Source organism: Salvelinus alpinus, chromosome 3, assembly GCF_045679555.1.
Source record: "Salvelinus alpinus chromosome 3, SLU_Salpinus.1, whole genome shotgun sequence".
Lineage (NCBI taxonomy): Eukaryota > Metazoa > Chordata > Actinopteri > Salmoniformes > Salmonidae > Salvelinus > Salvelinus alpinus.
The window spans coordinates 92,193,273-92,217,488 of NC_092088.1; the positions used below are offsets into that span (position 1 = coordinate 92,193,273).

At 42.5% G+C, this 24,216-nt stretch overlaps 1 protein-coding gene across 1 annotated transcript in view; it reads left to right on the forward strand.

The window, feature by feature from the left end:
- Positions 1-15,361, forward strand: part of LOC139571523 (butyrophilin subfamily 3 member A2-like) — a 40,451-nt gene extending 25,090 nt beyond the window's left edge. The window contains exons 21-27 of the mRNA XM_071394490.1: positions 6,445-6,465; positions 7,299-7,319; positions 8,077-8,097; positions 8,333-8,353; positions 9,046-9,066; positions 13,624-13,644; positions 14,480-15,361. Coding sequence (XP_071250591.1) covers positions 6,445-6,465; positions 7,299-7,319; positions 8,077-8,097; positions 8,333-8,353; positions 9,046-9,066; positions 13,624-13,644; positions 14,480-14,520 — 167 coding nt within the window. The 3' untranslated portion in view covers positions 14,521-15,361. The remainder of the gene's footprint in view (positions 1-6,444; positions 6,466-7,298; positions 7,320-8,076; positions 8,098-8,332; positions 8,354-9,045; positions 9,067-13,623; positions 13,645-14,479) is intronic.
- Positions 15,362-24,216: the final 8,855 nt, after the last annotated feature.

The window sequence follows — 24,216 nt, forward strand, 5'->3', positions numbered from 1 at the left end:
TTCAGTGATGTCTCTTGTTAGGTGGCTCCACAGTCTAATACCCAGATTGTGCTTCTTGGGATGATATACTCTGTGGTGAGGAATATACCAAACTCTCTTGCTGCTGTAAGTCTATTGGCACCATCACTGCAAAGCCTTTGTCCAGGATGTCGGCCATGAAGTCGGTGTAGTCCTTATAGAACTGGGGATTCTTACTGAGTTTCCGTTTCAGGTTGAGAGCACTCGGTACTGCCACACAGCAGTTGTTTGGAAATTCAGCATCCTCATTCCTCAGTGGGAGGCAAATCCTATAGTGGACACCCACCAGCTTGGCTGACAGATACACTCTCCATGAAGAGATGATCTTCTCTTGATATTTCAAGCTGCTCCTCATGGTGGCGCTCTGGGAAATCATGCTGGACCTGTTTCTGCAGCAGCTCTTCCAGCTCTACCACAGAGATTCTGTGTGACATTACGTGAGACCGCCCATAGTTGGAGACATTCCTCTTTTTAAAAAGACCATTCACAATCCAGACCAGTGGTTTTCACAGTGTATGGGCCATCTTCTTGGCTGTTTATGACCATCCAAGGCTCCATGGCCAGAGGTACTTTTGTCAACAATACAAAGCAGCATCAATTTGCTTGAGACGCACCTTTTCCAAATATGGCCATTGCTTTCTGAGTAGGAATCGGTGGAGGCTGGTGGGAGGAGCTATAGGAGGGTGGGTTCATTGTTCATTGTAATGGCTAGAATGGAACTTACAGGCCCTGAACCTTCCTTCACTGCTGCGGAGGGGGTTTCCCTCAGGTTTCCAAACAGGGGATGTGATGCTATCCTGGCTTGGTAACCAGATGAGCGAACCTGGCTGTTCTTCCATTTCTCTCTTGTAGGTCATAAGCCGACCCTCTCCGTTTTTCTTTCAACATTTACAGCAGCTTTGAGACTATGACTCTCATATTTGATTGGCTGTCCATTTCCTCCATATATTGAACATGATCCATAGTGTTGTAGTATCCAGTGAGGAAAACTACAAAGGCTTGTAAGGATTCTGAATCTTCAACCTTGATGGACGGCCAGCTGAGAGCTTTCTCAATGTAAGCTGTGGTGATTCTATACCAGTCTCCAAAGTTTTTTTTCAGAAGACTTTTGGCCTCTGCATACCCTCTGTCAGCCTCCACATTTTGGCAACTGGACTAGATCTCCAGCAAATCTGACCATACCTATCCTCCTTAATCCTGCTTAAAAGCAAAAACTCAAACAGGAAGTACCAGTGACACACTCAATTCGGAAGTGGTGAGTAGTTTACCACATCAGTCATTGGCTTCATTAAAGTGCATCGACGACATCGTCCCCACAGTGACCGTACGTACATATCCCAACCAGAAGCCATGGATTACAGGCGACATCCGCACTGAGCTAAAGGCTGCTGCTTTCAAGCAGCGGGACACAAACCCGGACGCTTATAAGAAATCCAGTTATGCCATCCAAATCATTAAACAGGCAAAGCATCAATACAGGACTAAGATCAAATCCTACTACACCGGCTTTGACACTCGTTGGATGTGGCAGGGCTTGCAAACTATCACAGATTAGAAAGGGAAACCCATCCACGAGTTGCCCAGTGACGCGAGCCTACCAGACGAGCTAAATGTATTCTATGTTCATGTTGAGGCAAGTAACACTGAACCATGCGTGAAAGAACCAGCTGGTCCGCACAACTCTGTGATCATGCTCTCCGTAGCCGATGTGAGTAAGACCTTTAAACATATTTTTCACTCACAAAGCCGCAGGGCCAGACGGATTACCAGGACGTTCTCAGAGCATGAGCTGACCAGCTGGCAAGTGTCTTTACTGATTATTTTAACCTCTCCCTGACCCATACTGTAATACCTACATGTTTTAAGCAGACCACCATAGTCCCTGTTCCCAAGAACGCCAAGGTAACCTGTCTAAATGACAATCTCCCCGTAGCACTCACATCGGTGGCCATGAAATGCTTTGAATGGCTGGTCATGGATCACATCAATGCCATCATCCAAGACATCCTGGACCCACTCCATTACACCCCAACAGAATGACAGATGACGCAATCTCTATTGCACTCCACACTGCCCTTTCCCACCTGGACAAAAGGAACACCTATGTGAGAATGCTGTTCTTTGACTACAGCTCATTGTCAACACCATAGTGCCCTCCAAGCTCATCACTAAGCTCAGGACCCTGGGACTGAACACCTCCCTCTGCAACTGGATCCTGGACTTCCTGACGGGCCGCCCCCAGGTGGTGAGGGTAGGCAACATCCGCCATGCTGACCCTCAACACGCCCCTCAGGGGTGTGTGCTTAGTCCCCTCCTGTACTCCCTGTTCACCCAGAACTGTGTCTAGTAGTCTAGTGGGTCACCCTTAAACACTGGTACAATAAGAACCTGTGGTCTAGTGGGTCACCCTTAAACACTGGTACAAAGAACCTGTATTCTAGTGGGTCACCCTTTAAACACTGGTACACTAAGAGGTGGAAATGACAACAACCTTTGATGCCATACCAGCATTTCAGTGATAGCATTTTGGTGTAATGTTGACAATACTGTCCATGTTGTCAGCTCCACCCTGATCTGGGTTGAAAGGCCTTCCTCCCCTAGTTGGAAGTTGCAGCTGTCTATCTTTTGGTCTTACAACAGGCTCTACTGTGTGTTAGTTGACCTACGATGAACAGAGCTGTATGTGGTGGTAGGTAGAACATAGTACTTTGACCCTGGCCCTGTGCAGTATGAACAGACCTGGTGAACAATGGGGGTCCCAGGTCAGCCATGATATGTGACTGTGTGGTATGGAGACCTGTGACAACCTGAGTGGTGGTGGACACCATTTTGCATTGAGTAACCTTCCCCTTGGTATCTTCAGGCCTTCCTATTGCATTCAGGTATCGTTCATTCCATCATCTGATTTGTTTCCAATTCCTTGACTGCCTTCATCCTCATGGAATACATTCAGCTTTGCACTGTTACCCAATATTTCAGCGTCAATCTCCAATTCTTTATTTTGTGCCTTGAGTCAAGCCTCCTGTTTCTCCAATGCTTGTTTCCTTTTCAATGCTTCAGCTTTAACCAGTAAGGATGCCCTTTCAGCCTCCAAATTGAGCCTGATAGAAGATGTGATGGATCGTCCTGAGCGCCTGCTGTGTTGTGATCTATTTACATGTTTTGATGAGACATTGGAGATACGTGGCTGGACCTCCTCGTCAGTTTTTTTTTTTTGCCGCTGTGCGTTAGTTTGCTTCTTCCATCCATGTGTCCAATATGGTTGCAAAACAATCCAGTGTTGCTGTGTTTGGGCCATACCATTCAACCTGATACTTTGTTGCCTTCTCAGCAGGTAACAAGTCCTTTATGGACTCATTGAGATCAGTGCATATCTTTGTGTCAACAAATTCAATATTTCCATCATCCCCCATAAATTGTGTGATGTAATTTCTCTTTTTAGTAAGTGCACCCAATTTAGGTCTTCTAGGTCCTTTGAACATTTGCAAAGTTTCCATTGGACACACGATTCCAAGCTCCACGAGCCATCGATTCCAAGCTTACAAGTTCCACAAATTCATCCAACACACAGAGCAGAGACAAAACAGAAGAACAACCACAATTCTCTCCTCTTTATTCACAGTGAATAGCTCAAATAAATCAGTCACAGAGCTTCAATAGCATCAGTCACTTCTAATACTGTCACTGAGAACATCCATTTACAGTTGAGGAGCGAGACTTTTTTACCTTGGTCAGATGAAATGTTCACCTCTTTACCTCCAGTCCAATGAGTGAACACGCTCATAAACCTTTCGTCAGCGTTCCATTCAGCAAAGTTTTTTGACAAATATAAAGGCAATTCGTAATGTCGCCATCAGACGCGATTCCTAAGGAACCACAAAACAGGGAACCCAAAGCTCTGATTGGCAAATACATTTCTGATTGTTTTTACACTGACTAAGGCTCCACGTTTCCAAAACACAGGTAATTTCATAGGCTACAGAGTCCATCCATGATTTTTTTTTTTAAAGATCCGATTTAAACAGAAAACAAAGGGTTATATAGTAGCAGCTTTCTTAGTTCATGTAATGTTTTTTTTTTTTTTTTACTATTTTAACTTCATACCTGAGTCCTAGCTGACCCATAATGTATGGTAACTCCATACCTGAGTCCTAGTTGACCCATAATGTATGGTAACTCCATACCTGAGTCCTAGTTGACCCATAATGTATGGTAACTCCGTACCTGAGTTCTAGCTGACCCATAATGTGTGGTAACTCCATACCTGAGTCCTAGCTGACCCATAGTGTGTGGTAACTCCATACCTGAGTCCTAGCTGACCCATAATGTGTGGTAACTCCATACCTGAGTCCTAGCTGACCCATAATGTATGGTAACTCCATACCTGAGTCCTAGCTGACCCATAATGTATGGTAACTCCATACCTGAGTCCTAGCTGACCCATAATGTGTGGTAACTCCATACCTGAGTCCTAGCTGACCCATAATGTATGGTAACTCCATACCTGAGTCCTAGTTGACCCATAATGTATGGTAACTCCATACCTGAGTCCTAGCTGACCCATAATGTATGGTAACTCCGTACCTGAGTCCTAGCTGACCCATAATGTATGGTAACTCCATACCTGAGTCCTAGCTGACCCATAATGTATGGTAACTCCATACCTGAGTCCTAGCTGACCCATAATGTGTGGTAACTCCGTACCTGAGTCCTAGCTGACCCATAATGTGTGGTAACTCCGTACCTGAGTCCTAGCTGACCCATAATGTATGGTAACTCCATACCTGAGTCCTAGCTGACCCATAATGTGTGGTAACTCCATACCTGAGTCCTAGCTGACCCATAATGTGTGGTAACTCCGTACCTGAGTCCTAGCTGACCCATAATGTGTGGTAACTCCATACCTGAGTCCTAGCTGACCCATAATGTATGGTAACTCCATACCTGAGTCCTAGCTGACCCATAATGTATGGTAACTCCATACCTGAGTCCTAGCTGACCCATAATGTGTGGTAACTCCATACCTGAGTCCTAGCTGACCCATAATGTGTGGTAACTTTATACCTGAGTCCTAGCTGACCCATAATGTATGGTAACTCCATACCTGAGTCCTAGCTGACCCATAATGTATGGTAACTCTATACCTGAGTCCTAGCTGACCCATAATGTATGGTAACTCCATACCTGAGTCCTAGCTGACCCATAATGTATGGTAACTCCATACCTGAGTCCTAGCTGACCCATAATGTATGGTAACTCTATACCTGTGTCCTAGCTGACCCATAATGTATGGTAACTCTATACCTGTGTCCTAGCTGACCCATAATGTATGGTAACTCCATACCTGTGTCCTAGCTGACCCATAATGTATGGTAACTCCATACCTGAGTTATAGCTGATCCATAATGTATGGTAACTCCATACCTGAATCCTAGCTGACCCATAATGTATGGTAACTCCATACCTGAGTCCTAGCTGACCCATAATGTATGGTAACTCTATACCTGAGTCCTAGCTGACCCATAATGTATGGTAACTCCATACCTGAGTCCTAGCTGACCCATAATGTATGGTAACTCCATACCTGAGTCCTAGCTGACCCATAATGTATGGTAACTCTATACCTGTGTCCTAGCTGACCCATAATGTATGGTAACTCCATACCTGAGTTATAGCTGATCCATAATGTATGGTAACTCCATACCTGTGTCCTAGCTGACCCATAATGTATGGTAACTCCATACCTGAGTTATAGCTGATCCATAATGTATGGTAACTCCATACCTGAATCCTAGCTGACCCATAATGTATGGTAACTCCATACCTGAGTCCTAGCTGACCCATAATTCCAAAACCCTAAATAGGTATAGGAAAGGGAAACATGGGGAAAATGGGTGTGTCCAGGTGAAGCTCCATATTGCTTTCAAATACCCATGATACCATAATAAAAAACCTGATTGGCCATTTAAAGGTGTTCCTTCGGGTGTTAGAACAGTGGTATGAGACAAGGGCCGGGATTCAATTCAAGGTGCATTATAACACAGCACACTGTAACAGACTTTTAAAGGTATTTTACACTTGAGACGATGTGCAGTGTTTACCATGAATGTGATCTCTGTGAATGCTGGTGGAAAATGCCTTTAAAAAGTCCTTTGTCAGCTGTGAAGTGCCCTGCTGTATACTGCACATTGGATTGAGTCCCGACCAAGAAGGTCCAGAGAGAGACTACATCTTCTAGTGTTCATGTTGAATTCTCTCTAATATTCCGACTGAGTAGGAAAAGATTTGAAGGTTATTTTGAGCACATTGAAAGTGTTCCTTCTGATGTTGGAACATTGATATGAGACAAGGAGTCCCAGAGAGAGACTACATCTTCTAGTGTTTATGATGTTCTCACTGTCTTCCATCTACTCTACATGTTTACAGAGGACCTCACTGGGAAGCTAGGTAAGTAGTGTCTTCAGATCATCACTTTGCTAACATATAAACCAATGTCTCTTCAATCTAGAACTTCTAGTGTTTCTAGTGATGTTCTAGAACAGGATGTGTTGAGGCTGTAGAGGACCACTAGACTAGAGAGAGGTAGTCTCTGATACACCTGGATTAAATTAAGAAGTGGTGGTAGGGGACTTCAGAGTGGTGCAGTGGTCTAAGGCACTGCATCGCAGTGCTAGCTGTGCCACTAGAGATCCTGGTTTGAGTCCAGGCTCTGTCGCAGCCGGCCGGGAGTTCCGTGGGGCAGTGAACAATTGGCCCAGGGTCGTCCGGGTTGGGGAGGGTTTGGCCGGCAGGGATATTCCTGTCCCATCGCGCTCTAGCGACTCCTGTGGTGGACCGGGCGCAGTACACGCTAACACGGTCGCCAGGTGCACAGTGTTTCCTCCGACGCATTCATGCGGCTGGCTTCTGGGTTAAGTGGGCATTGTGTCAAGAAGCAGTGCGGCTTGGTTGGGTTGTGTTTCGGAGGACGCATAGCTCTTGACCTTTGCCTCTCCCGAGTCCATACGGGAGTTGCAGCGATGAGCCAAGACTGTAACTACCAATTGGATATCACGACATTTTGGAGAAAAAAAAATCTAAACGAAGTAGTGGGGTAGAATATCTTCAGTGGAGAAGTTGTCTCAGAGGTACGCTGGACTCATTAAGGTGGTGGAACTCAATTAGGATTTGTGACGTTTGAGAAGTGATATGAGACAAGGAGTCCCAGAGAGAGACTACATCTACTAGTGTTCATGTTAATGATGTTCTCACTGTCTTCCATCTACTCTACATGTTTACAGTGAACCTCAAGAAGGAGTTGGGTAAGTACAGTCCTGGCTTCAGATCATCACTTTGCTAAATTTACGTAAACCATTAAAAATATATATTTTTTGGAGCACAAAGGGACAATCGGTAGTTGCTACATCCATTTTTGAGTTATAAATGAATCATGTATATATTTTTGAAGAATATAACTTATTAATGATTAAAGAGCTTAGTTTAACTGTTGTACCCCATCAGAACCCCAAATAGAACCTTGTTTTATCTCAATCCTTGTAAACAAAGTAAATGTAAGCAAACACTATGTGGCCTCAACCTATTTAAAACTATAATGTTGATACAGTATCATGGATGGTCAGTCCTTGCATCCATCTCTCTGACTGTGAATTTGAGAGTGATATTATTTCTCCAGCCCCTCCCTCAGCTTGTTACCAAAACAACAGTTGCGGGGATCATGCCTTGTCATTGTATCAACTTCTGATTGGCCCCAGGTGTTCTTTCTGATGTTGGAACAGTGGTATGAGACAAGGGCCGGGATTCAATTCAAGGCGCATTATAACAGACTTTTAAAGGTATTTAACGCTTGAGTCAACATGTGCGGTATTTACCATGAATGCAATCTCCATGAATGCCGGTGGAAAATTCCTTTAAAAAGTGCATTGTCAGCTGTGTAGTAACCTGCAGTATACTGCACATTGGATTGAATCCCGACCAAGGAGTCCCAGAGCGAGACTACATCTTCTAGTGTTCATGTTAATGATTTTCTCACTGTCTTCCATCTACTCTACATATTTACAGGGGGCATCACTGTGGATCATGGTAAGTAGTGTCTTCAGATCATCACTTTGATAACATTATTAGAACCATTAGTTCTCTAATTTACAGACTTTATTAAGTAGGAAAACATTTGAAGGTTATTTTGAGCACATTGAAGATGTTCCTTCTGATGTTGGAACATTGATATGAGACAAGGAGTCCCAGAGAGAGACTACATCTACTAGTGTTCATGTTAATGATGTTCTCACTGTCTTCCATCTACTCTACATATTTACAGAGGACCTCACTGAGAAGCTAGGTAAGTAGTGTCTTCAGATCATCACTTTACCTGAATTATGGTCAACCATTGTATTCTTATTTGTTTTTAATCTCAACTGCAATCCAGGTGATTTGGTTAGATGAAGCACAGGGATATTCACATTAATCTGTTGTATAAATAAACAAAATATCTGACATTGTATTCTCATTTAAACTTTGTTGTGGTTTAAAATTGTTGAAATCACAGTGATAGACATTTGGGTGACAACAAAACCAAAACTCAAACATTGTTTTTCGACGGGAATTTGGTTGTGCTTTTACATGGTTTTAAAGCATAGGGATAAAACATTGGGAAATTCAACTAACTTTTGTCTTTTTGAGTGGATGAATATACTATAGGTTGTAATCTCATTGATCAACATCTCAACAAAATATTACCCAGTTATCCACGTTGAAATGACGTAGTGTGTCCAGTGGGTTGTTTCTGATACACCTGGATCACTGATGGACCAGTCACATTTATTTAATGAAATTAAGAAGTGGTGGTGGGTAGAATATCTTCATTGGAGAAGTTGTCTCTCAGAGGTACACTGGACTCATTTAGGTGGTGGAACTCAATTAGGATTTGTGACGTTAGAGAAGTGATATGAGACAAGAAGTCCCAGAGAGAGACTACATCTTATAGTGTTAATGATGTTCTCACTGTCTTCCATCTACTCTACATGTTTACAGTTCCCCTCCCGGAGGAGTTGGGTAAGTACTTTCTTCAGATCATCACTTTGAAAACATTATGTAAACCAATGTCTCTTCTATAGATGTAACTTCTAGTGAAGTAGAAAACACATCATGTTGTTCATATTAATGTTCCCTGACATTTATCTGATGTTGGAACATTGATATGAGACAAGGAGTCCCAGAGAGAGAGAGACTACATCTTCTAGTGTTAGCTGACCCATAATGTATGGTAACTCCATACCTGAGTCCTAGCTGACCCATAATGTATGGTAACTCCATACCTGAGTCCTAGCTGACCCATAATGTATGGTAACTCCATACCTGAGTCCTAGCTGACCCATAATTCAAAAAACGTTAATAGGTATAGGAAAGGTGAACATGGGGAAATGGGTGTGTCCAGGTGAGGATCCATAGTGTTTTCAAATACCCATGATACCATAATAGAAAACCAAAAACATGACTTCATCAACCATACTCCATAATTCATAGTGCAATATTCATCCTTATATTCAATCAGTCAATATTTCCTGATTCTAATTTGGCAAAACATTTGTAATGAGACTGAAAATAAGGACATTTGTTTCAAACACATTTTATGGTTCTTCTTTTATTGGAGCACATTAAAGGGTCCATCAGCAGTTGCTACATCCATTTTTGGACTTATAAATTAGTTCCCCAACAGATATAGCCCTTGGTTCACTCCAGACCTGACTGCCCTCGACCAGCACAAAAACATCCTGTGGCGAACTGCAATAGCATCGAAGAGCCCCCGCGATATGCAACTGTTCAGGGAAGTCAGGAACCAATACACGCAGTCAGTCAGGAAAGCAAAGGCCAGCTTTTTCAAGCAGAAATTTGCATCCTGTAGCTCTAACTCCAAAAAGTTCTGGGATACTGTAAAGTCCATGGAGAACAAGAGCACCTCCTCCCAGCTGCCCACTGCACTGAGGCTAGGTAACACGGTCACCACCGATAAATCCGTGATAATCGAAGACTTCAACAAGCATTTCTCAATGGCTGGCCATGCCTTCCTCCTGGCGACTCCAACCTTGGCCAACAGCCCCGCCCCCCCCCCGTGCAACTCGCCCAAACCTCCCCAGCTTCTCCTTTACCCAAATCCAGATAGCAGATGTTCTGAAAGAGCTGGAAAACCTGGACCCATACAAATCAGCTGGGCTTGACAATCTGGACCCCCTATTTCTGAAACTGTCCGCCGCCATTGTCGCACCCCCTATTACCAGCCTGTTCAACCTCTCCTTCGTATCACCTGAGATCCCCAAGGATTGGAAAGCTGCCGCGGTCATCCGCCTCTTCAAAGGGGGAGACACCCTGGACCCAAACTGTTACAGACCTATATCCATCCTGCCCTGCCTATCTAAGGTCTTCGAAAGCCAAGTCAACAAACAGATCACTGACCATCTCGAATCCCACCGTACCTTCTCCGCTGTGCAATCCGGTTTCCGAGCCGGTCACGGGTGCACCTCAGCCACGCTCAAGGTACTAAACGATATCATAACCGGCATCGATAAAAGACAGTACTGTGCCGCCGTCTTCATCGACCTGGCCAAGGCTTTCGACTCTGTCAATCACCATATTCTTATCGGCAGACTCAGTAGCCTCGGTTTTTCTAATGACTGCCTTGCCTGGTTCACCAACTACTTTGCAGACAGAGTTCAGTGTGTCAAATCGGAAGGCATGTTGTCCGGTCCTCTGGCAGTCTCTATGGGGGTACCACAGGGTTCAATTCTCGGGCCGACTCTTTTCTCTGTATATATCAATGATGTTGCTCTTGCTGCGGGCGATTCCCTGATCCACCTCTACGCAGACGACACCATTCTGTATACTTCTGGCCCTTCTTTGGACACTGTGATAACTAACCTCCAAACGAGCTTCAATGCCATACAACACTCCTTCCGTGGCCTCCAACTGCTCTTAAACGCTAGTAAAACCAAATGCATGCTCTTCAACCGTTCACTGCCTGCACCCGCACGCCCGACTAGCATCACCACCCTGGACGGTTCCGACCTAGAATATGTGGACATCTATAAGTACCTAGGTGTCTGGCTAGACTGCAAACTCTCCTTCCAGACTCATATCAAACATCTCCAATCCAAAATCAAATCTAGAGTCGGCTTTCTATTTCGCAACAAAGCCTCCTTCACTCACGCCGCCAAACTTACCCTAGTAAAACTGACTATCCTACCGATCCTCGACTTCGGCGATGTCATCTACAAAATAGCTTCCAATACTCTACTCAGCAAACTAGATGCAGTTTATCACAGTGCCATCCGTTTTGTTACTAAAGCACCTTATACGACCCACCACTGCGACCTGTATGCCCTAGTCGGCTGGCCCTCGCTACATGTTCGTCGTCAGACCCACTGGCTCCAGGTCATCTACAAGGCTATGCTAGGTAAAGTGCCGCCTTATCTCAGTTCACTGGTCACGATGGCTACACCCACCCGTAGCACGCGCTCCAGCAGGTGTATCTCACTGATCATCCCTAAAGCCAAAACCTTATTTGGACGCCTTTCCTTCCAGTTCTCTGCTGCCTGCGACTGGAACGAATTGCAAAAATCTCTGAAGTTGGAGACTTATCTCCCTCAACAACTTTAAACATCTGCTATCCGAGCAGCTAACCGATCGCTGCAGCTGTACATAGTCCATCGGTATATAGCCCACCCAATTTACCTACCTCACCCCCCCCATACTGCTTTTATTTCCTTTTATGCTCTTTTGCACACCAGTATCTCTACTTGCACATGATCATCTGATGATTTATCACTCCAGTGTTAATCTGCTAAATTGTAATTATTCGATTTATTGCCTACCTCCTCATGCCTTTTGCACACATTGTATATAGATTCTCTTTTTTCTACCATGTTATTGACTTGTTTATTGTTTACTCCATGTGTAACTCTGTTGTTGTCTGTTCACACTGCTATGCTTTATCTTGGCCAGGTCGCAGTTGCAAATGAGAACTTGTTCTCAACTAGCCTACCTGGTTAAATAAAGGTGAAATAAAAATAAATAAAAAATATGTACCCATTGATTCTTGAGGAATATAACTTATTAATGATTAATGAGCTTATGTAACGGATTTCTACTTCTTCCTCCTCCTCAGACGAGGAGAGGCGAGAAGGATCGGGCGACCAAAATGCAGCATGATAATTAGACATAATTTATTAAATGAAAACAACAAAACACGAAAAAACACTTGAGAAAAATACAAAACAACAAACGAGGCAAACAGACCTGGACTACGAACTTACATGAAACGAAGAACGCACAAACTGGAAAAATGACTACACAAAACAAACGAACGAACAAACAAACCGAAACAGTCCCGTGTGGCGCAACATACACAGACACGGAAAACAACCACCCACAACAAACAATGTGAAACCACCTACCTTAATATGGTTCTCAATCAGAGGAGATGAAAACCACCTGCCTCTAATTGAGAACCATATCAGGTACCCATTAACCAACATAGAAACACAAAACATAGACTGCCCACCCAAACTCACGTCCTGACCAACTAACACATACAAAAAACAACAGAAAACAGGTCAGGAACGTGACAGCTTAGTTTAACTGTAGTTCCCCATCAGAACCCAAAATATGTGATTATTTTACTGCAATGTTTGTAACAAAGTACATGTAAACAAACACTGTATAGTGTCAAAACATGGTTAAACTATCATTTTGATATCATGGATGGTCAGTCCTTGCATCCATAGTTCCGGCTGAATAGGGAGTGATTACATGTCTCCAGCCCCTCCCTTAGCTTTTTACCAAAACAGTGGCGGGGATTACTCTTTTTAATTTTTTCAGCTGCTGATTGGCCATTTAAAGGTGTTACTTCTGATGTTAGATTAGTGGTATGAGACAAGGGCCGGGATTCAATTCAAGGTGCATTATAACACAGCACACTATAACAGACTTTTTGTAACGGCTGTCGTAGTCGTTCTCCTCCTCAGACGAGGAGGAGCATGGATCGGACCAAGATGCGGATTGGTAAGTATTCATTATTTAATGAAAAAACAACAAACACTACAAAATACAAAAACCAACAAACGTGACTAACCTGAAACAGTCCTGTGTGGCCCAAACACTGACACAGGAACAAACACCCACAAAACACAAGTGAAACCCTGGCTGCCTAAGTATGATTCTCAATCAGGGACAACGCTTGACAGCTGTCTCTGATTGAAAATCATACCAGGCCGAACACAAAATCGCAACATAGAAAATCAAACCTAGACCAACCCACCCAACTCACGCCCTGACCAACTAAAACAAATACATGGCAAAGGAAAACAGGTCAGGAACGTGACACTTTTAAAGGTATTTTACACTTTAGTTGATGTGCAGTGTTTACCATGAATGTGATCTCCGTGAATGCTGGTGGAAAATGCCTTTAAAAAGTGCATTGTCAGCTGTGTAGTAACCTGCAGTATACTGCACATTGGATTGAATCCCTGACCAAGGAGTCCCAGAGAGAGACTACATCTTCTAGTGTTCATGTTAATGATGTTCTCTCTGTCTTCCATCTACTCTACATGTTTACAGATGTCCTCAGTGGGGAGATGTGTAAGTAGCATCTTCAGATCATCACTGTGATAGATTTACATAAAGCATTTTAGATTTAAAAAATAGTTGTTGAGCACAAAGGGGCAATCGGGAGTTGATACCTCCATTTTTGGACTTATAAATAAATTATATGTACTCATTGATTCTTGAAGAATATAACTTATAAACGATTAAAGAGCTTAGTTTAACCGTTGTACTCCATCAAAACCCAAAATATAACCTTGTTTTATCTCAATGTTTGTAAACAAAATAAATGTAAAACAAACATTATACAGCCTCCAAACATTTTTAAAACTATAATTTTGATACAGTATCAATCCTTGCATCCATAGCTCGGTCTATGAATTTGAGAGTGAAACACTGCACATGTTGACACTGTGCAGTGTTTACCATGAATGTGATCTCTGTGAATGCCGGTTGAGAATGCCTTTAAAAAGTGCTTTGTCAGCTGGTAAGTGCCCTGCGGTATAGCGCACATTGGATTGAAACTCGATCAAGGAGTCCCAGAGAGAGACTACATCTTCTAGTGTTCATGTTAATGATGTTCTCTCTGTCTTCCATCTACTCTACATATTTACAGACTTATCGTAGAATGCTAAGTTGTGTCTTCATATCATCACTTTACTGGCATTATGTAAATGTCTCTTCCATGTAACTTCTAGTGAAGTAGAACACACACAATTATGTTCACAGTCACGTTAACCACCTGGCTACCGTTAGCCACAACAAATTGGAATTGGTGACATATACGTTTTACAAATTTGTAACATATTTTATATTCTGGAAATTATGTTGATGTCATTGTGTTTGCAATAATGTATGTTTCTCTCCACAGCGGATTTAACTCAAGACCAGGAGTGCTCAAGTACTATTTGAGACGGCCCGGTGGCACACATTTCCTAGGTGACAAAGGATCGGATGGATAACCAGCGTAGTATCATCTCCCCACCTCACAACCCCATGAAAACTGTTCACACCCCTCTTGTTGGCCAAGAGAACATGTTGCTGTTTTAAAGCTATTTTCCTGCAATTCTACACATTTTGCTTGGGGCAGAGATTTATTTAGCTTTTTTATATCTCATTTCCTGCAATTCTCCAGTCTTCCATGTCTTATGTGTGTTTATATGATACCAGAGGTCGAAGGACGACCTAGTAAAAAAAAAAGAGCCCGTTCTGCTCCTTCACTGTGAAACTCTCCATTCTTCAGCCCTGGTATTATTGATAGCATCTCAGTGGTCATCTGTCCTGTAGATGTCACTGACTGACTGTTTTTAAAACATACAAGGCAGGTATAAACAGTCAGTAAAGGGATGTAATAGGAGAGAGTTCATGTACATGAGTTCTCAGATATCCTATCAATCTTTTTTGTTGTAGAGTGGGCCAGTTTATTGTTTATTGGATAGGACAGAGAGGTAAAGGTAGGAATGTTGAAAGAGCAATGGGTTGGATCTGAACCCATTCTGGTACTGGACCATCCCAGACCACTGATTTCTTCTCAATGTTTGACAAATCTTTATGTCTTTCACCCGTCCCTTGGACTGTTCTGTCTTGAGGAGAATGTGCTATATAATTTTTATTCTGTATTTTCTAACAGTATTTGTTCTGTATCCATTCTGCTGTGTGCTTCTATATTTAGATAAGAATGTAGCAGCAACACAATTTTTTTTTTAGAAATGTATAATTTGATTATAACATTTTCCAAATAAAGTGTGTTTAATCTCCATAATTGTCATCAGTCTACTGTACTACCACATCCCTAGTCTCTAGTGGCCGTCCCTAGTCTCTAGTGGCCGTCCCTAGTCTCTAGTGGCCGTCCCAAGTCTCTAGTGGCCGTCCCTAGTCTCTAGTGGCCGTCCCTAGTCTCTAGTGGCCGTCCCTAGTCTCTAGTGGCCGTCCCTAGTCTCAGGTGGCCGTCTCAGGTGGCCGTCTCTGGTGGCCGTCCCTAGTCTCTGGTGGCCGTCCCTAGTGGCCGTCCCTAGTCTCAGGTAGCCATCTCAGGTGGCCGTTTCTAGTGGCCGTCTCTAGTGGCCGTCCCTAGTCTCAGGTGGCCGTCCCTAGTCTCAGGTGGCCGTCCCTAGTGGCCGTCCCTAGTCTCAGGCGGCTGTCGCTAGTCTCTGGTGGCCGTCCTTAGTCTCAGGTGGCTGTCCCTAGTCTCAGGGGGCCGTCCCCAGTCTCTGGTGGCCGTCCCCAGTCTTTGGTGGCCGTCCCCAGTCTCTGGTGGCCATCCCTAGTCTCTGGTGGCCATCCCTAGTCTCTGGTGGCCGTCCTTAGTCTCTGGTGGCCATCCTTCCAAATCTCATTCACTATTGAAGTATGGAGAACTTCAGTTTTGCATTTTGAGTGTCAATGGGAGTGCTGGCATTCACCACTGGCATTTGATTGGCTCTTTTTTTTCTTGTTTTGTCCGTGTCTTGCTTCATATGTTTCAGTAGCCTATGCAGCATTAACTTAGTCTCTTATGCATGCTAGCTTGTTGCAAGTGATACTTTTTTTTGTTGAAACACTGGATCTTTGAAACTCCCAACGATGCAGATACTTGATTGATAAGTGGCCACTCGTCACTAGTTTCCATCTAGACTCTGCTGTACTCCCCCCTTTTGATCTTTTTTTCCCAGGTTTCCAATGGTGCACTACATGACCAAAAATATATGGACACCTGCTCGTTGAACATCTCATTCCAAAATCCTAGGCATTAATACAGAGTTGGTCCCGCTGTTGCTGCTATAACAGCCTCCATTCTTCTGGGAAGGCTTTCCACTAGATGTTAGAACGTTGCTGCATCAAAGTAGACGTCGTGCAAAACTCCAAATCCCTGAAAGCTCCAGCTCGTCATCTTTAGCTGAAATCTTTGAATAACAGGTATTGTTTCAATTTAAATCTTGCACAAGACAGTCCACAGAATTGTCAATTTAAAGACATTTAGCCAATTTATTAATTACTACATTTAACTGACATTAGATCGTTAATCCAGAGATTCTTATCCTTTGCCTCGATTCGGCAGTCTCATCCAGATCACCATGGTATTTGTAGTTCTTTAAGATAGCCACATTAGCAGCAAATTAGCATTTTTAAAAAATGCAAGTAAATACAGGTGAATATATTGCTAAAAGTCACCTTGTCCTAGAGAGATTTACATGATTATTAAAATGTCACGCCAGGGTAAGCCTACACGAAACACAGCCTTTATTTTAAGTGTTTCTAAAATCCACTATGGGAAAAAATAATGGTGGAAAAACGATTGGGACCATTTCCCTGTTTAACTGTTTTATGGGTATTATGACTCATACTGTAGTACTCTATTAATCTGGCCCAGACGCCCAGGTAGGTGTGTGTTTCACATGGTGAAAGTTGATTTCATTTGTTTTGGAACCGGGCTGCCTCCCGGGCATGAGCCAGGTGCTCCATTCAAAGCCCACGACAAAGTCGTCTCAAAGCAAAAGTGAAGTAACTAAACATGTAGAATTCTGTGTTTTCACATACAAAAGTGATTGCTTTTGATAAAAATGCTTTATCTGCCTTCACAATTACAATTCTAACAAATTCTATGGAAAAGAGATGTATGTTTCTGGACGATGTGACAAAATGACAACGCCCTCAGATTACTGTTCCATTTGAGAGGGTGCTCTTCCCTCACCACTTTTGCCTGTTCACGTCACCGGCCATAGACCAGGTATAAATCAGAGCACTGAGAAGACAGATGCAGGTATAAATCAGAGCACTGAGAAGACAGATGCAGGTATAAATCAGAGCACTGAGAAGACAGATGCAGGTATAAATCAGAGCACTGAGAAGACAGATGCAGGTATAAATCAGAGCACTGAGAAGACAGATGCAGGTATAAATCAGAGCACTGAGAAGACAGATGCAGGTATAAAGCAGAGCACTGAGAAGACAGATGCAGGTATAAATCAGAGCACTGAGAAGACAGATGCAGGTATAAATCAGAGCACTGAGAAGACAGATGCAGGTATAAATCAGAGCACTGAGAAGACAGATGCCGGTATATATCAGAATATTTTAAAGATACTTTTTGAAGAGGTAGGGTTTCAGGTGCTTTCGGAAGACGGGCAGGGACTCTGATGTCCTAGCTTCAGGTTTGATGGCACAAGCGGGGAGCTCAGCCAACAGAGAGTTGTAATAGTCCTTTCTAGAACCCGACCACGACGACCCTGATTGAGAAATTGTACAATGATTGCTCTGCAAGTTGAAAGCCCGAGCTCTCCATCACCATACGTGGCGTTTACAACAGATTGTTGGACATCTATGAACACACTGTCATACATCACTACAACAAGCCATCACATTGTCACAACACAACTGATTGGCCAAGAGTGTGCAAAGCTGTCATCAAGGCAAAGGGGTTGCTACTTTGAAGGATCTAAAATCTAATATATATTTTGATTTGTTTAACACTTTTTTGGTTACTATATGATTCAATATGTGTTATTTCATAGTTTTGATGTCTTCACTATTATTCTACAATGTAGAAAATAGTAGAAAATAAAGAAAATCCCTTGAATGATTAGGTGTGTCCAAACTTTTGACTGGAACTGTATTTGAATGTATCTCAGTATGGAATCACACATTTTGGTATTTACTTTATCTACGTAAACATACAATAATGTTTATGTTTAACCAAATAGAGAAATAAGCAAAGAGTGGGATGCAGCATGGGTGGGATTTTAGGAGGTCCTTCCAGAAAGCCATCACAGAGCATTGCACTTTCAATATGCAGTTGTTAGTGATATTTCTTCCCATTTCCCCAGTATATTTTTGGGCAGTTGAATTGTGGGTACATACCATAGTACCATAACATACTGTACCAGATTCCCATTCTATGTTTGATTTTAATAAATACTTTAGGATCAGAAAGAGCGAGTGACAGTCACCTGCTCCTGCCACTAGCCTTGCCCCTGTCCAATGGATAGAGATAGACAGCAGAGGAAACCTAATTCACCAAACACCTGAACAAAAAAGGTCTAAGAAGGCCTTTGGATACGGTAAGTGTTATGTACCTATTTAGTTTAGTGTGTTTGTTTACACTCCCGAGTGGCGCAGCGGTCTAAGGTACACAACATATAATCATTTCCACGAGTACAGTTCATATAAGGAAATCAAAAAGTTGAAATAAATTCATTAGGTCCTAATCTATGGATTTCACATGACTGGGCAGGGGCACAGCCAATCAGAATTAGTTTTCCCCCACAAAAGGGCTTTATTACAGACAGAAATACTCCTCAGTTTCATCAGTTGTCCGGCTGGCTGGTCTCAGATGAGCCTGCAGGTGAAGAATCCTGGGCTTTTATGGTTACACGTGGTCTGCGGTTGTGAGGCCGGTTGGACATACTGCCAAATTCACTGAAACAAGGTTGGAGGTGGCTTGTGGTAGAGAAAATAACATTCAATTCTCTAGCAACAGCTCTGGTGGATTCTTACAGTCAGCATGCCAATTGCACACTCCCTCAGAAACTCGAGACATCTGTGGCATTGTGTTGTGTTACAAAACTGGACATTTAGAGTGGCCTTTAATTGTCCCCAGCACAAGGTGCATCTGTATAATGATCATGCTGTTTAATCAGCTTCTTGATATGCCACACCTGTCAGGTGGATAGATTATCTTGGCAAAGGAGAAATGCTCACTAACAAGGATCATGTAGGTTTTTTGTGCTTATGGAATATTTCTGGGATCATTTATTTCAGGTCATGACACATGGGACCAACAATTTACATGTTTCCGTTTATATTTTTGTTCAGTATATATTATTCACCAGTTAATGTACATGGTGAACTCGTACACATCGTAAATATTAAAATAGAACACAGAACTTCAGAACATGTCAATATCAGATTGGGAAAAATTGATGTTCTGCAAGCATAGCCAAAGACATTACCCCTTATTGACATCTGACTTAAACCAACCAAATATAATAAATAAACATTAAATACACATTTCTGCAGTGGCAAGTGGAAACATAACTAACCACGTCACATTCTCTCCTGCTGAATTCCACTTGCACACTATAAACAACATATGAGGAATGCAATCCCTTGCAGTGTATGTCACCAAATATTCCAATTAGAACTAGGGGAATTGAAAGACCTCACAGGGAAAAAAATCAAATCAAATCAAATTTTATTAGTCACATACACATGGTTAGCAGATGTTAATGCGAGTGTAGCGAAATGCTTGTGCTTCTAGTTCCGACAATGCAGTAATAACCAACAAGTAATCTAACCTAACAATTCCACAACTACTACCTTACACACACACACAAGTGTAAAGGGATAAAGAATATGTACATAAAGATATATGAATGAGTGGTGGTACAGAACGGCATGGCAGATGCAGTAGATGGTATAGAGTACGGTATATACATATGAGATGAGTACTGTAGGGTATGTAAACATAAAGTGGCATAGTTTAAAGTGGCTAGTGGTACATGTATTACATAAAGATGGCAAGATGCAGTAGATGATATAGAGTACAGTATATACATATGAGATGGGTAATGTAGGGTATGTAAACATTATATTAAGTGGCATTGTTTAAAACATGCCTGTTACATGTTATGTACACTCAGTGACACTGGTTATTCCATAGAAATAAAATAAAAACCTGGGCCTACTTGACCTCTGACCCATTAACCCAGTAGGGCCCTTCTGAAAGCAAAAAACAAGCAGCAATATGTAACTTTTTGTATTTTTTTTAATGTTCAAAACCTTCAATAAGTCACTAGTGGTCACCCAATGTGATGCAACAGTAACAACAGTGTGCCCCTAGCCTGCCTGAGAACCGCTGTATTCACTGATATTCATTTTCTATCAATCTAAATCTAAAATATTTTTTACCGGAGAAAACATCTGAGCGAGGGAAACAGCGCCCCTCTGTCTTTGTATGTGTACCCCATATATCTGATACTGTCAGGGCCAAAAGAGTGTAACATGTTGCCACCGTAGCATTTGGCCTCCCTTGATAAATAATGAGCTAATCAGAGTTGAGCTCAACTGTAGAGCAGAAAGGGAAAGAGAGAGCCCGGGCCAAGACGAGAGTAAACCTTGGATTTGCATTTATACAGTGGAGAGAACTAAGGAGTTGAGCAGATTCAAATCCAAACCAGAATTCAGATTTTTTTCTGATGAAAAGGTAAGACATAGCTAGCTATATAATATATCTTGCTAGATATAAAGTGAAATGTGGCTATTTTAGTAATATTTTTGGAATACTTGATTTGACTGTTTTCAAGCCATGCATTCAATACTCCGTGTTAGCTAGCTAGCTAACGTATAGTTGTTAGCAGACTGTGACATTAATTTGTTTCGTTTTAATATAAAATGTCGCTTCACTATTTAGTCCTAACCAGTGGAGTGTATTCATTTTTGCCAAGGGAAGCCAGGCTTCCCCAAATATTTGACCCCCCAAAAAATCTATATCTAAAATAATTTATTTCCTCTCTCTGTGTATTTTCATAATTTTCCGTCAATTCGCAAGTGGCTGAATCTCACCGGAGAAAACATCTGAGCGAGGGAAACAGCGCCCCTCTGTCTCTGTATGTGTACCCCATGTATCTGATGCTGTCTGGACCAAAAGAGTATAACATGTTGCCACCGTAGCATTTGGCCTCTCTTGATAAATAATGAGCTAATCAGCGTTGAGCTGAGCTCAACTGTGGGTTGTCCTGGTGCAGCAAATCGCCCCCCAAGGGAGGCCAGTTTGGATTTGGCTTCACACCAATCAAATCACATCCTAACCAAAATGTCATTTTTAGAAAAACATGTCTGTTTCTGGTCTGCTTGTGTTGATGTCCTGCAGTATCTAGCTTGCTAAATTGGCCGTTTCCTAAGCCATGGATGGAGATGGGGATTTGGACTTGTGGTTATGACTTACAGGCCAATGACTATGACGGCGATCTTTACCCAGTAAATTACTGTGACTTTAAATATATATATATAGAGAGTGTGCGACTCTTTATTTTTACGTTGATTCTGATCTAACCATAAATGCATATGTTGTGCCACTGGCCTGAAACGATTGAAGTTCAATATGTAGCATTGTAGGCTCACGTTAACTAGCTAGCTAACTTAGCTGGTTCATTGTTGCCCATGCGAGGAAGTTAGGCTAGCAAGCATTTTAGCTAGGTAGCCAATGACAACAGAAACTAACAGTATACTGTATGATAGAGCCAAAGACTATTTTGCCATCATGAAAGAGAGGAGGATGGCATTGGTGTTCAACTAGTCTACAAGTAAGGTGAGTCAAAAAAATATGTTTTACATGCGCACGAACACACAAACACACAAACACACGAACACACACACAGAAATCAGTACCATGGACAGCAACATTTAGCAACATTGATTGGACTAAATTGTTTCAGTATATTAAACTAAGCATAAATAGCCTTCTTGATTTGAGAGTGTTTACATTTGTAAGGTGAAATGGTGCTGAATTAGCGGAGGCAGTGCTCATGTTGTCTTTTTGCTGACTTGCGGTAAGTCTGTTTCTAAATCAGTGCTTGTTAGTAAACTGTGGAAAACATTAACCTGTTGACCATACTGAAGGTGATATAACTGTTTGTTACATGCAATATTTGCTTTGTGAACTTTCACTGGAAAGATGTTGCTCTCCGGTTTTGTGATGAAACAAACATGTGTAGTTGAATTTATTCCTCCACTGTGTGACTGTTGTCTTTTTGTTGTCACAGCCTTATTGTATATTATGGTGGTGTATGAACAAATGGGTTATAGAGCAAACAACGTAATTATCACTATATAGGTTGTAATATGGCCCGCTACTGGTCATAACTAGCTAACTGATGTATAAAGTTACTTGTGATTGTTTTAGATTTCTGATGTCTGTGGTCTTAAACCACGCTGATATTGGCTAGCTAGCTACTTCAGTTCACACAAGTGTACTGGCACCACTAGCCACAACGCCCCGTTCAGATACAAACGATGAGACACGACGCAAAGATTTGTATTGATCGGAAAGATCTAGTTTTTAAATCAAATCAAAATCAAATCAAACTCTATTTGTCACATGCGCCGAATACAACAAGTGTAGACTTCACCGTGAAATGCTTTGTCATGACTTCCGCCGAAGTTGGTCCCTCTCATTGTTCGAGCGGCGTTCGGCGGTTCGACGTCACCGGTCTTCTAGCCATCGCCGATCCACCTTTCATTTTCCATTTGTTTTGTCTTTATTTTCTACACACCTGGTTTCATTCCCCAATTCCATGTTCATGTATTTAATCCTCTGTTTCCCCCATGTTTTTGTGCGTGATTGTTTCTATGTTCATTCGGTACGTTATGGCTGGTTTTCGAAGGGTGCTGTTTACACCCGTGCGTAATTGATTACCGTTTATTGTTGGTCTAGTATATTGTTACCTTGTGCCTTTATTTTGAGTAAAGTACGTTGGTCACTCATTCTGCTCTCCTGCGCCTGACTTCATGCACCAGCTACACCCACCTTCTGACATGCTTACTGACAAGTCCTTAACCAACAGTGCAGTTCAAGAAGAGTTAAGAAAATATTTACCAAATAAACTAAAGTAAAAAATAATAAAGTTACACAATAACATAATAACGAGGCTATATACAGGGGGTACCTGTATATGTAATGGCCTATGTAATAGTCCGGTGGCCATTTGACTGCTGTACCATGGATCTGACATGCACCAAGATGGCTGCTGTAGCATGGATCTGACATGCACCAAGATGGCTGCTGTAGCATGGATCTGACATGCACCAAGATGGCTGCTGTAGCATGGATCTGACATGCACCAAGATGGCTGCTGTAGCATGGATCTGACATGCACCAAGATGGCTGCTGTAGCATGGATCTGACATGCACCAAGATGGCTGCTGTAGCATGGATCTGACATGCACCAAGATGGCTGCTGTAGCATGGATCTGACATGCACCAAGATGGCTGCTGTAGCATGGATCTGACATGCACCAAGATGGCTGCTGTAGCATGGATCTGACATGCACCAAGATGGCTGCTGTAGCATGGATCTGACATGCACCAAGATGGCTGCTGTAGCATGGATCTGACATGCACCAAGATGGCTGCTGTAGCATGGATCTGACATGCACCAAGATGGCTGCTGTAGCATGGATCTGACATGCACCAAGATGGCTGCTGTAGCATGGATCTGACTTGCACCAAGATGGCTGCTGTAGCATGGATCTGACTTGCACCAAGTTTGCTGCTTTAGTATGGATTTAACCAAATGGTTACCCGGACTATTTGCATTGTGTGCCCCCCCCCCCCCCCCAACCACTCGTTTTCGCTGCTGCTACTCTCTGTTTATCTTATATGCATAGCCACTTTAACTATACATTCATGTACATACTACCTCAATTGGCCTGACCAACCAGTGCTCCCGCACATTGGTTAACCGCGCTATCTGCATTGTGTCCCACCACCCGCCAACCCCTCTTTTTACACTACTGCTACTCTCTGTTCATCATATATGCATAGTCACTTTAACGATACCTACATGTACATACTACCTCAATAAGCCTGACTAACCGGTGTCTGTATATAGCCTTGCTACTCGTATTTTCAAA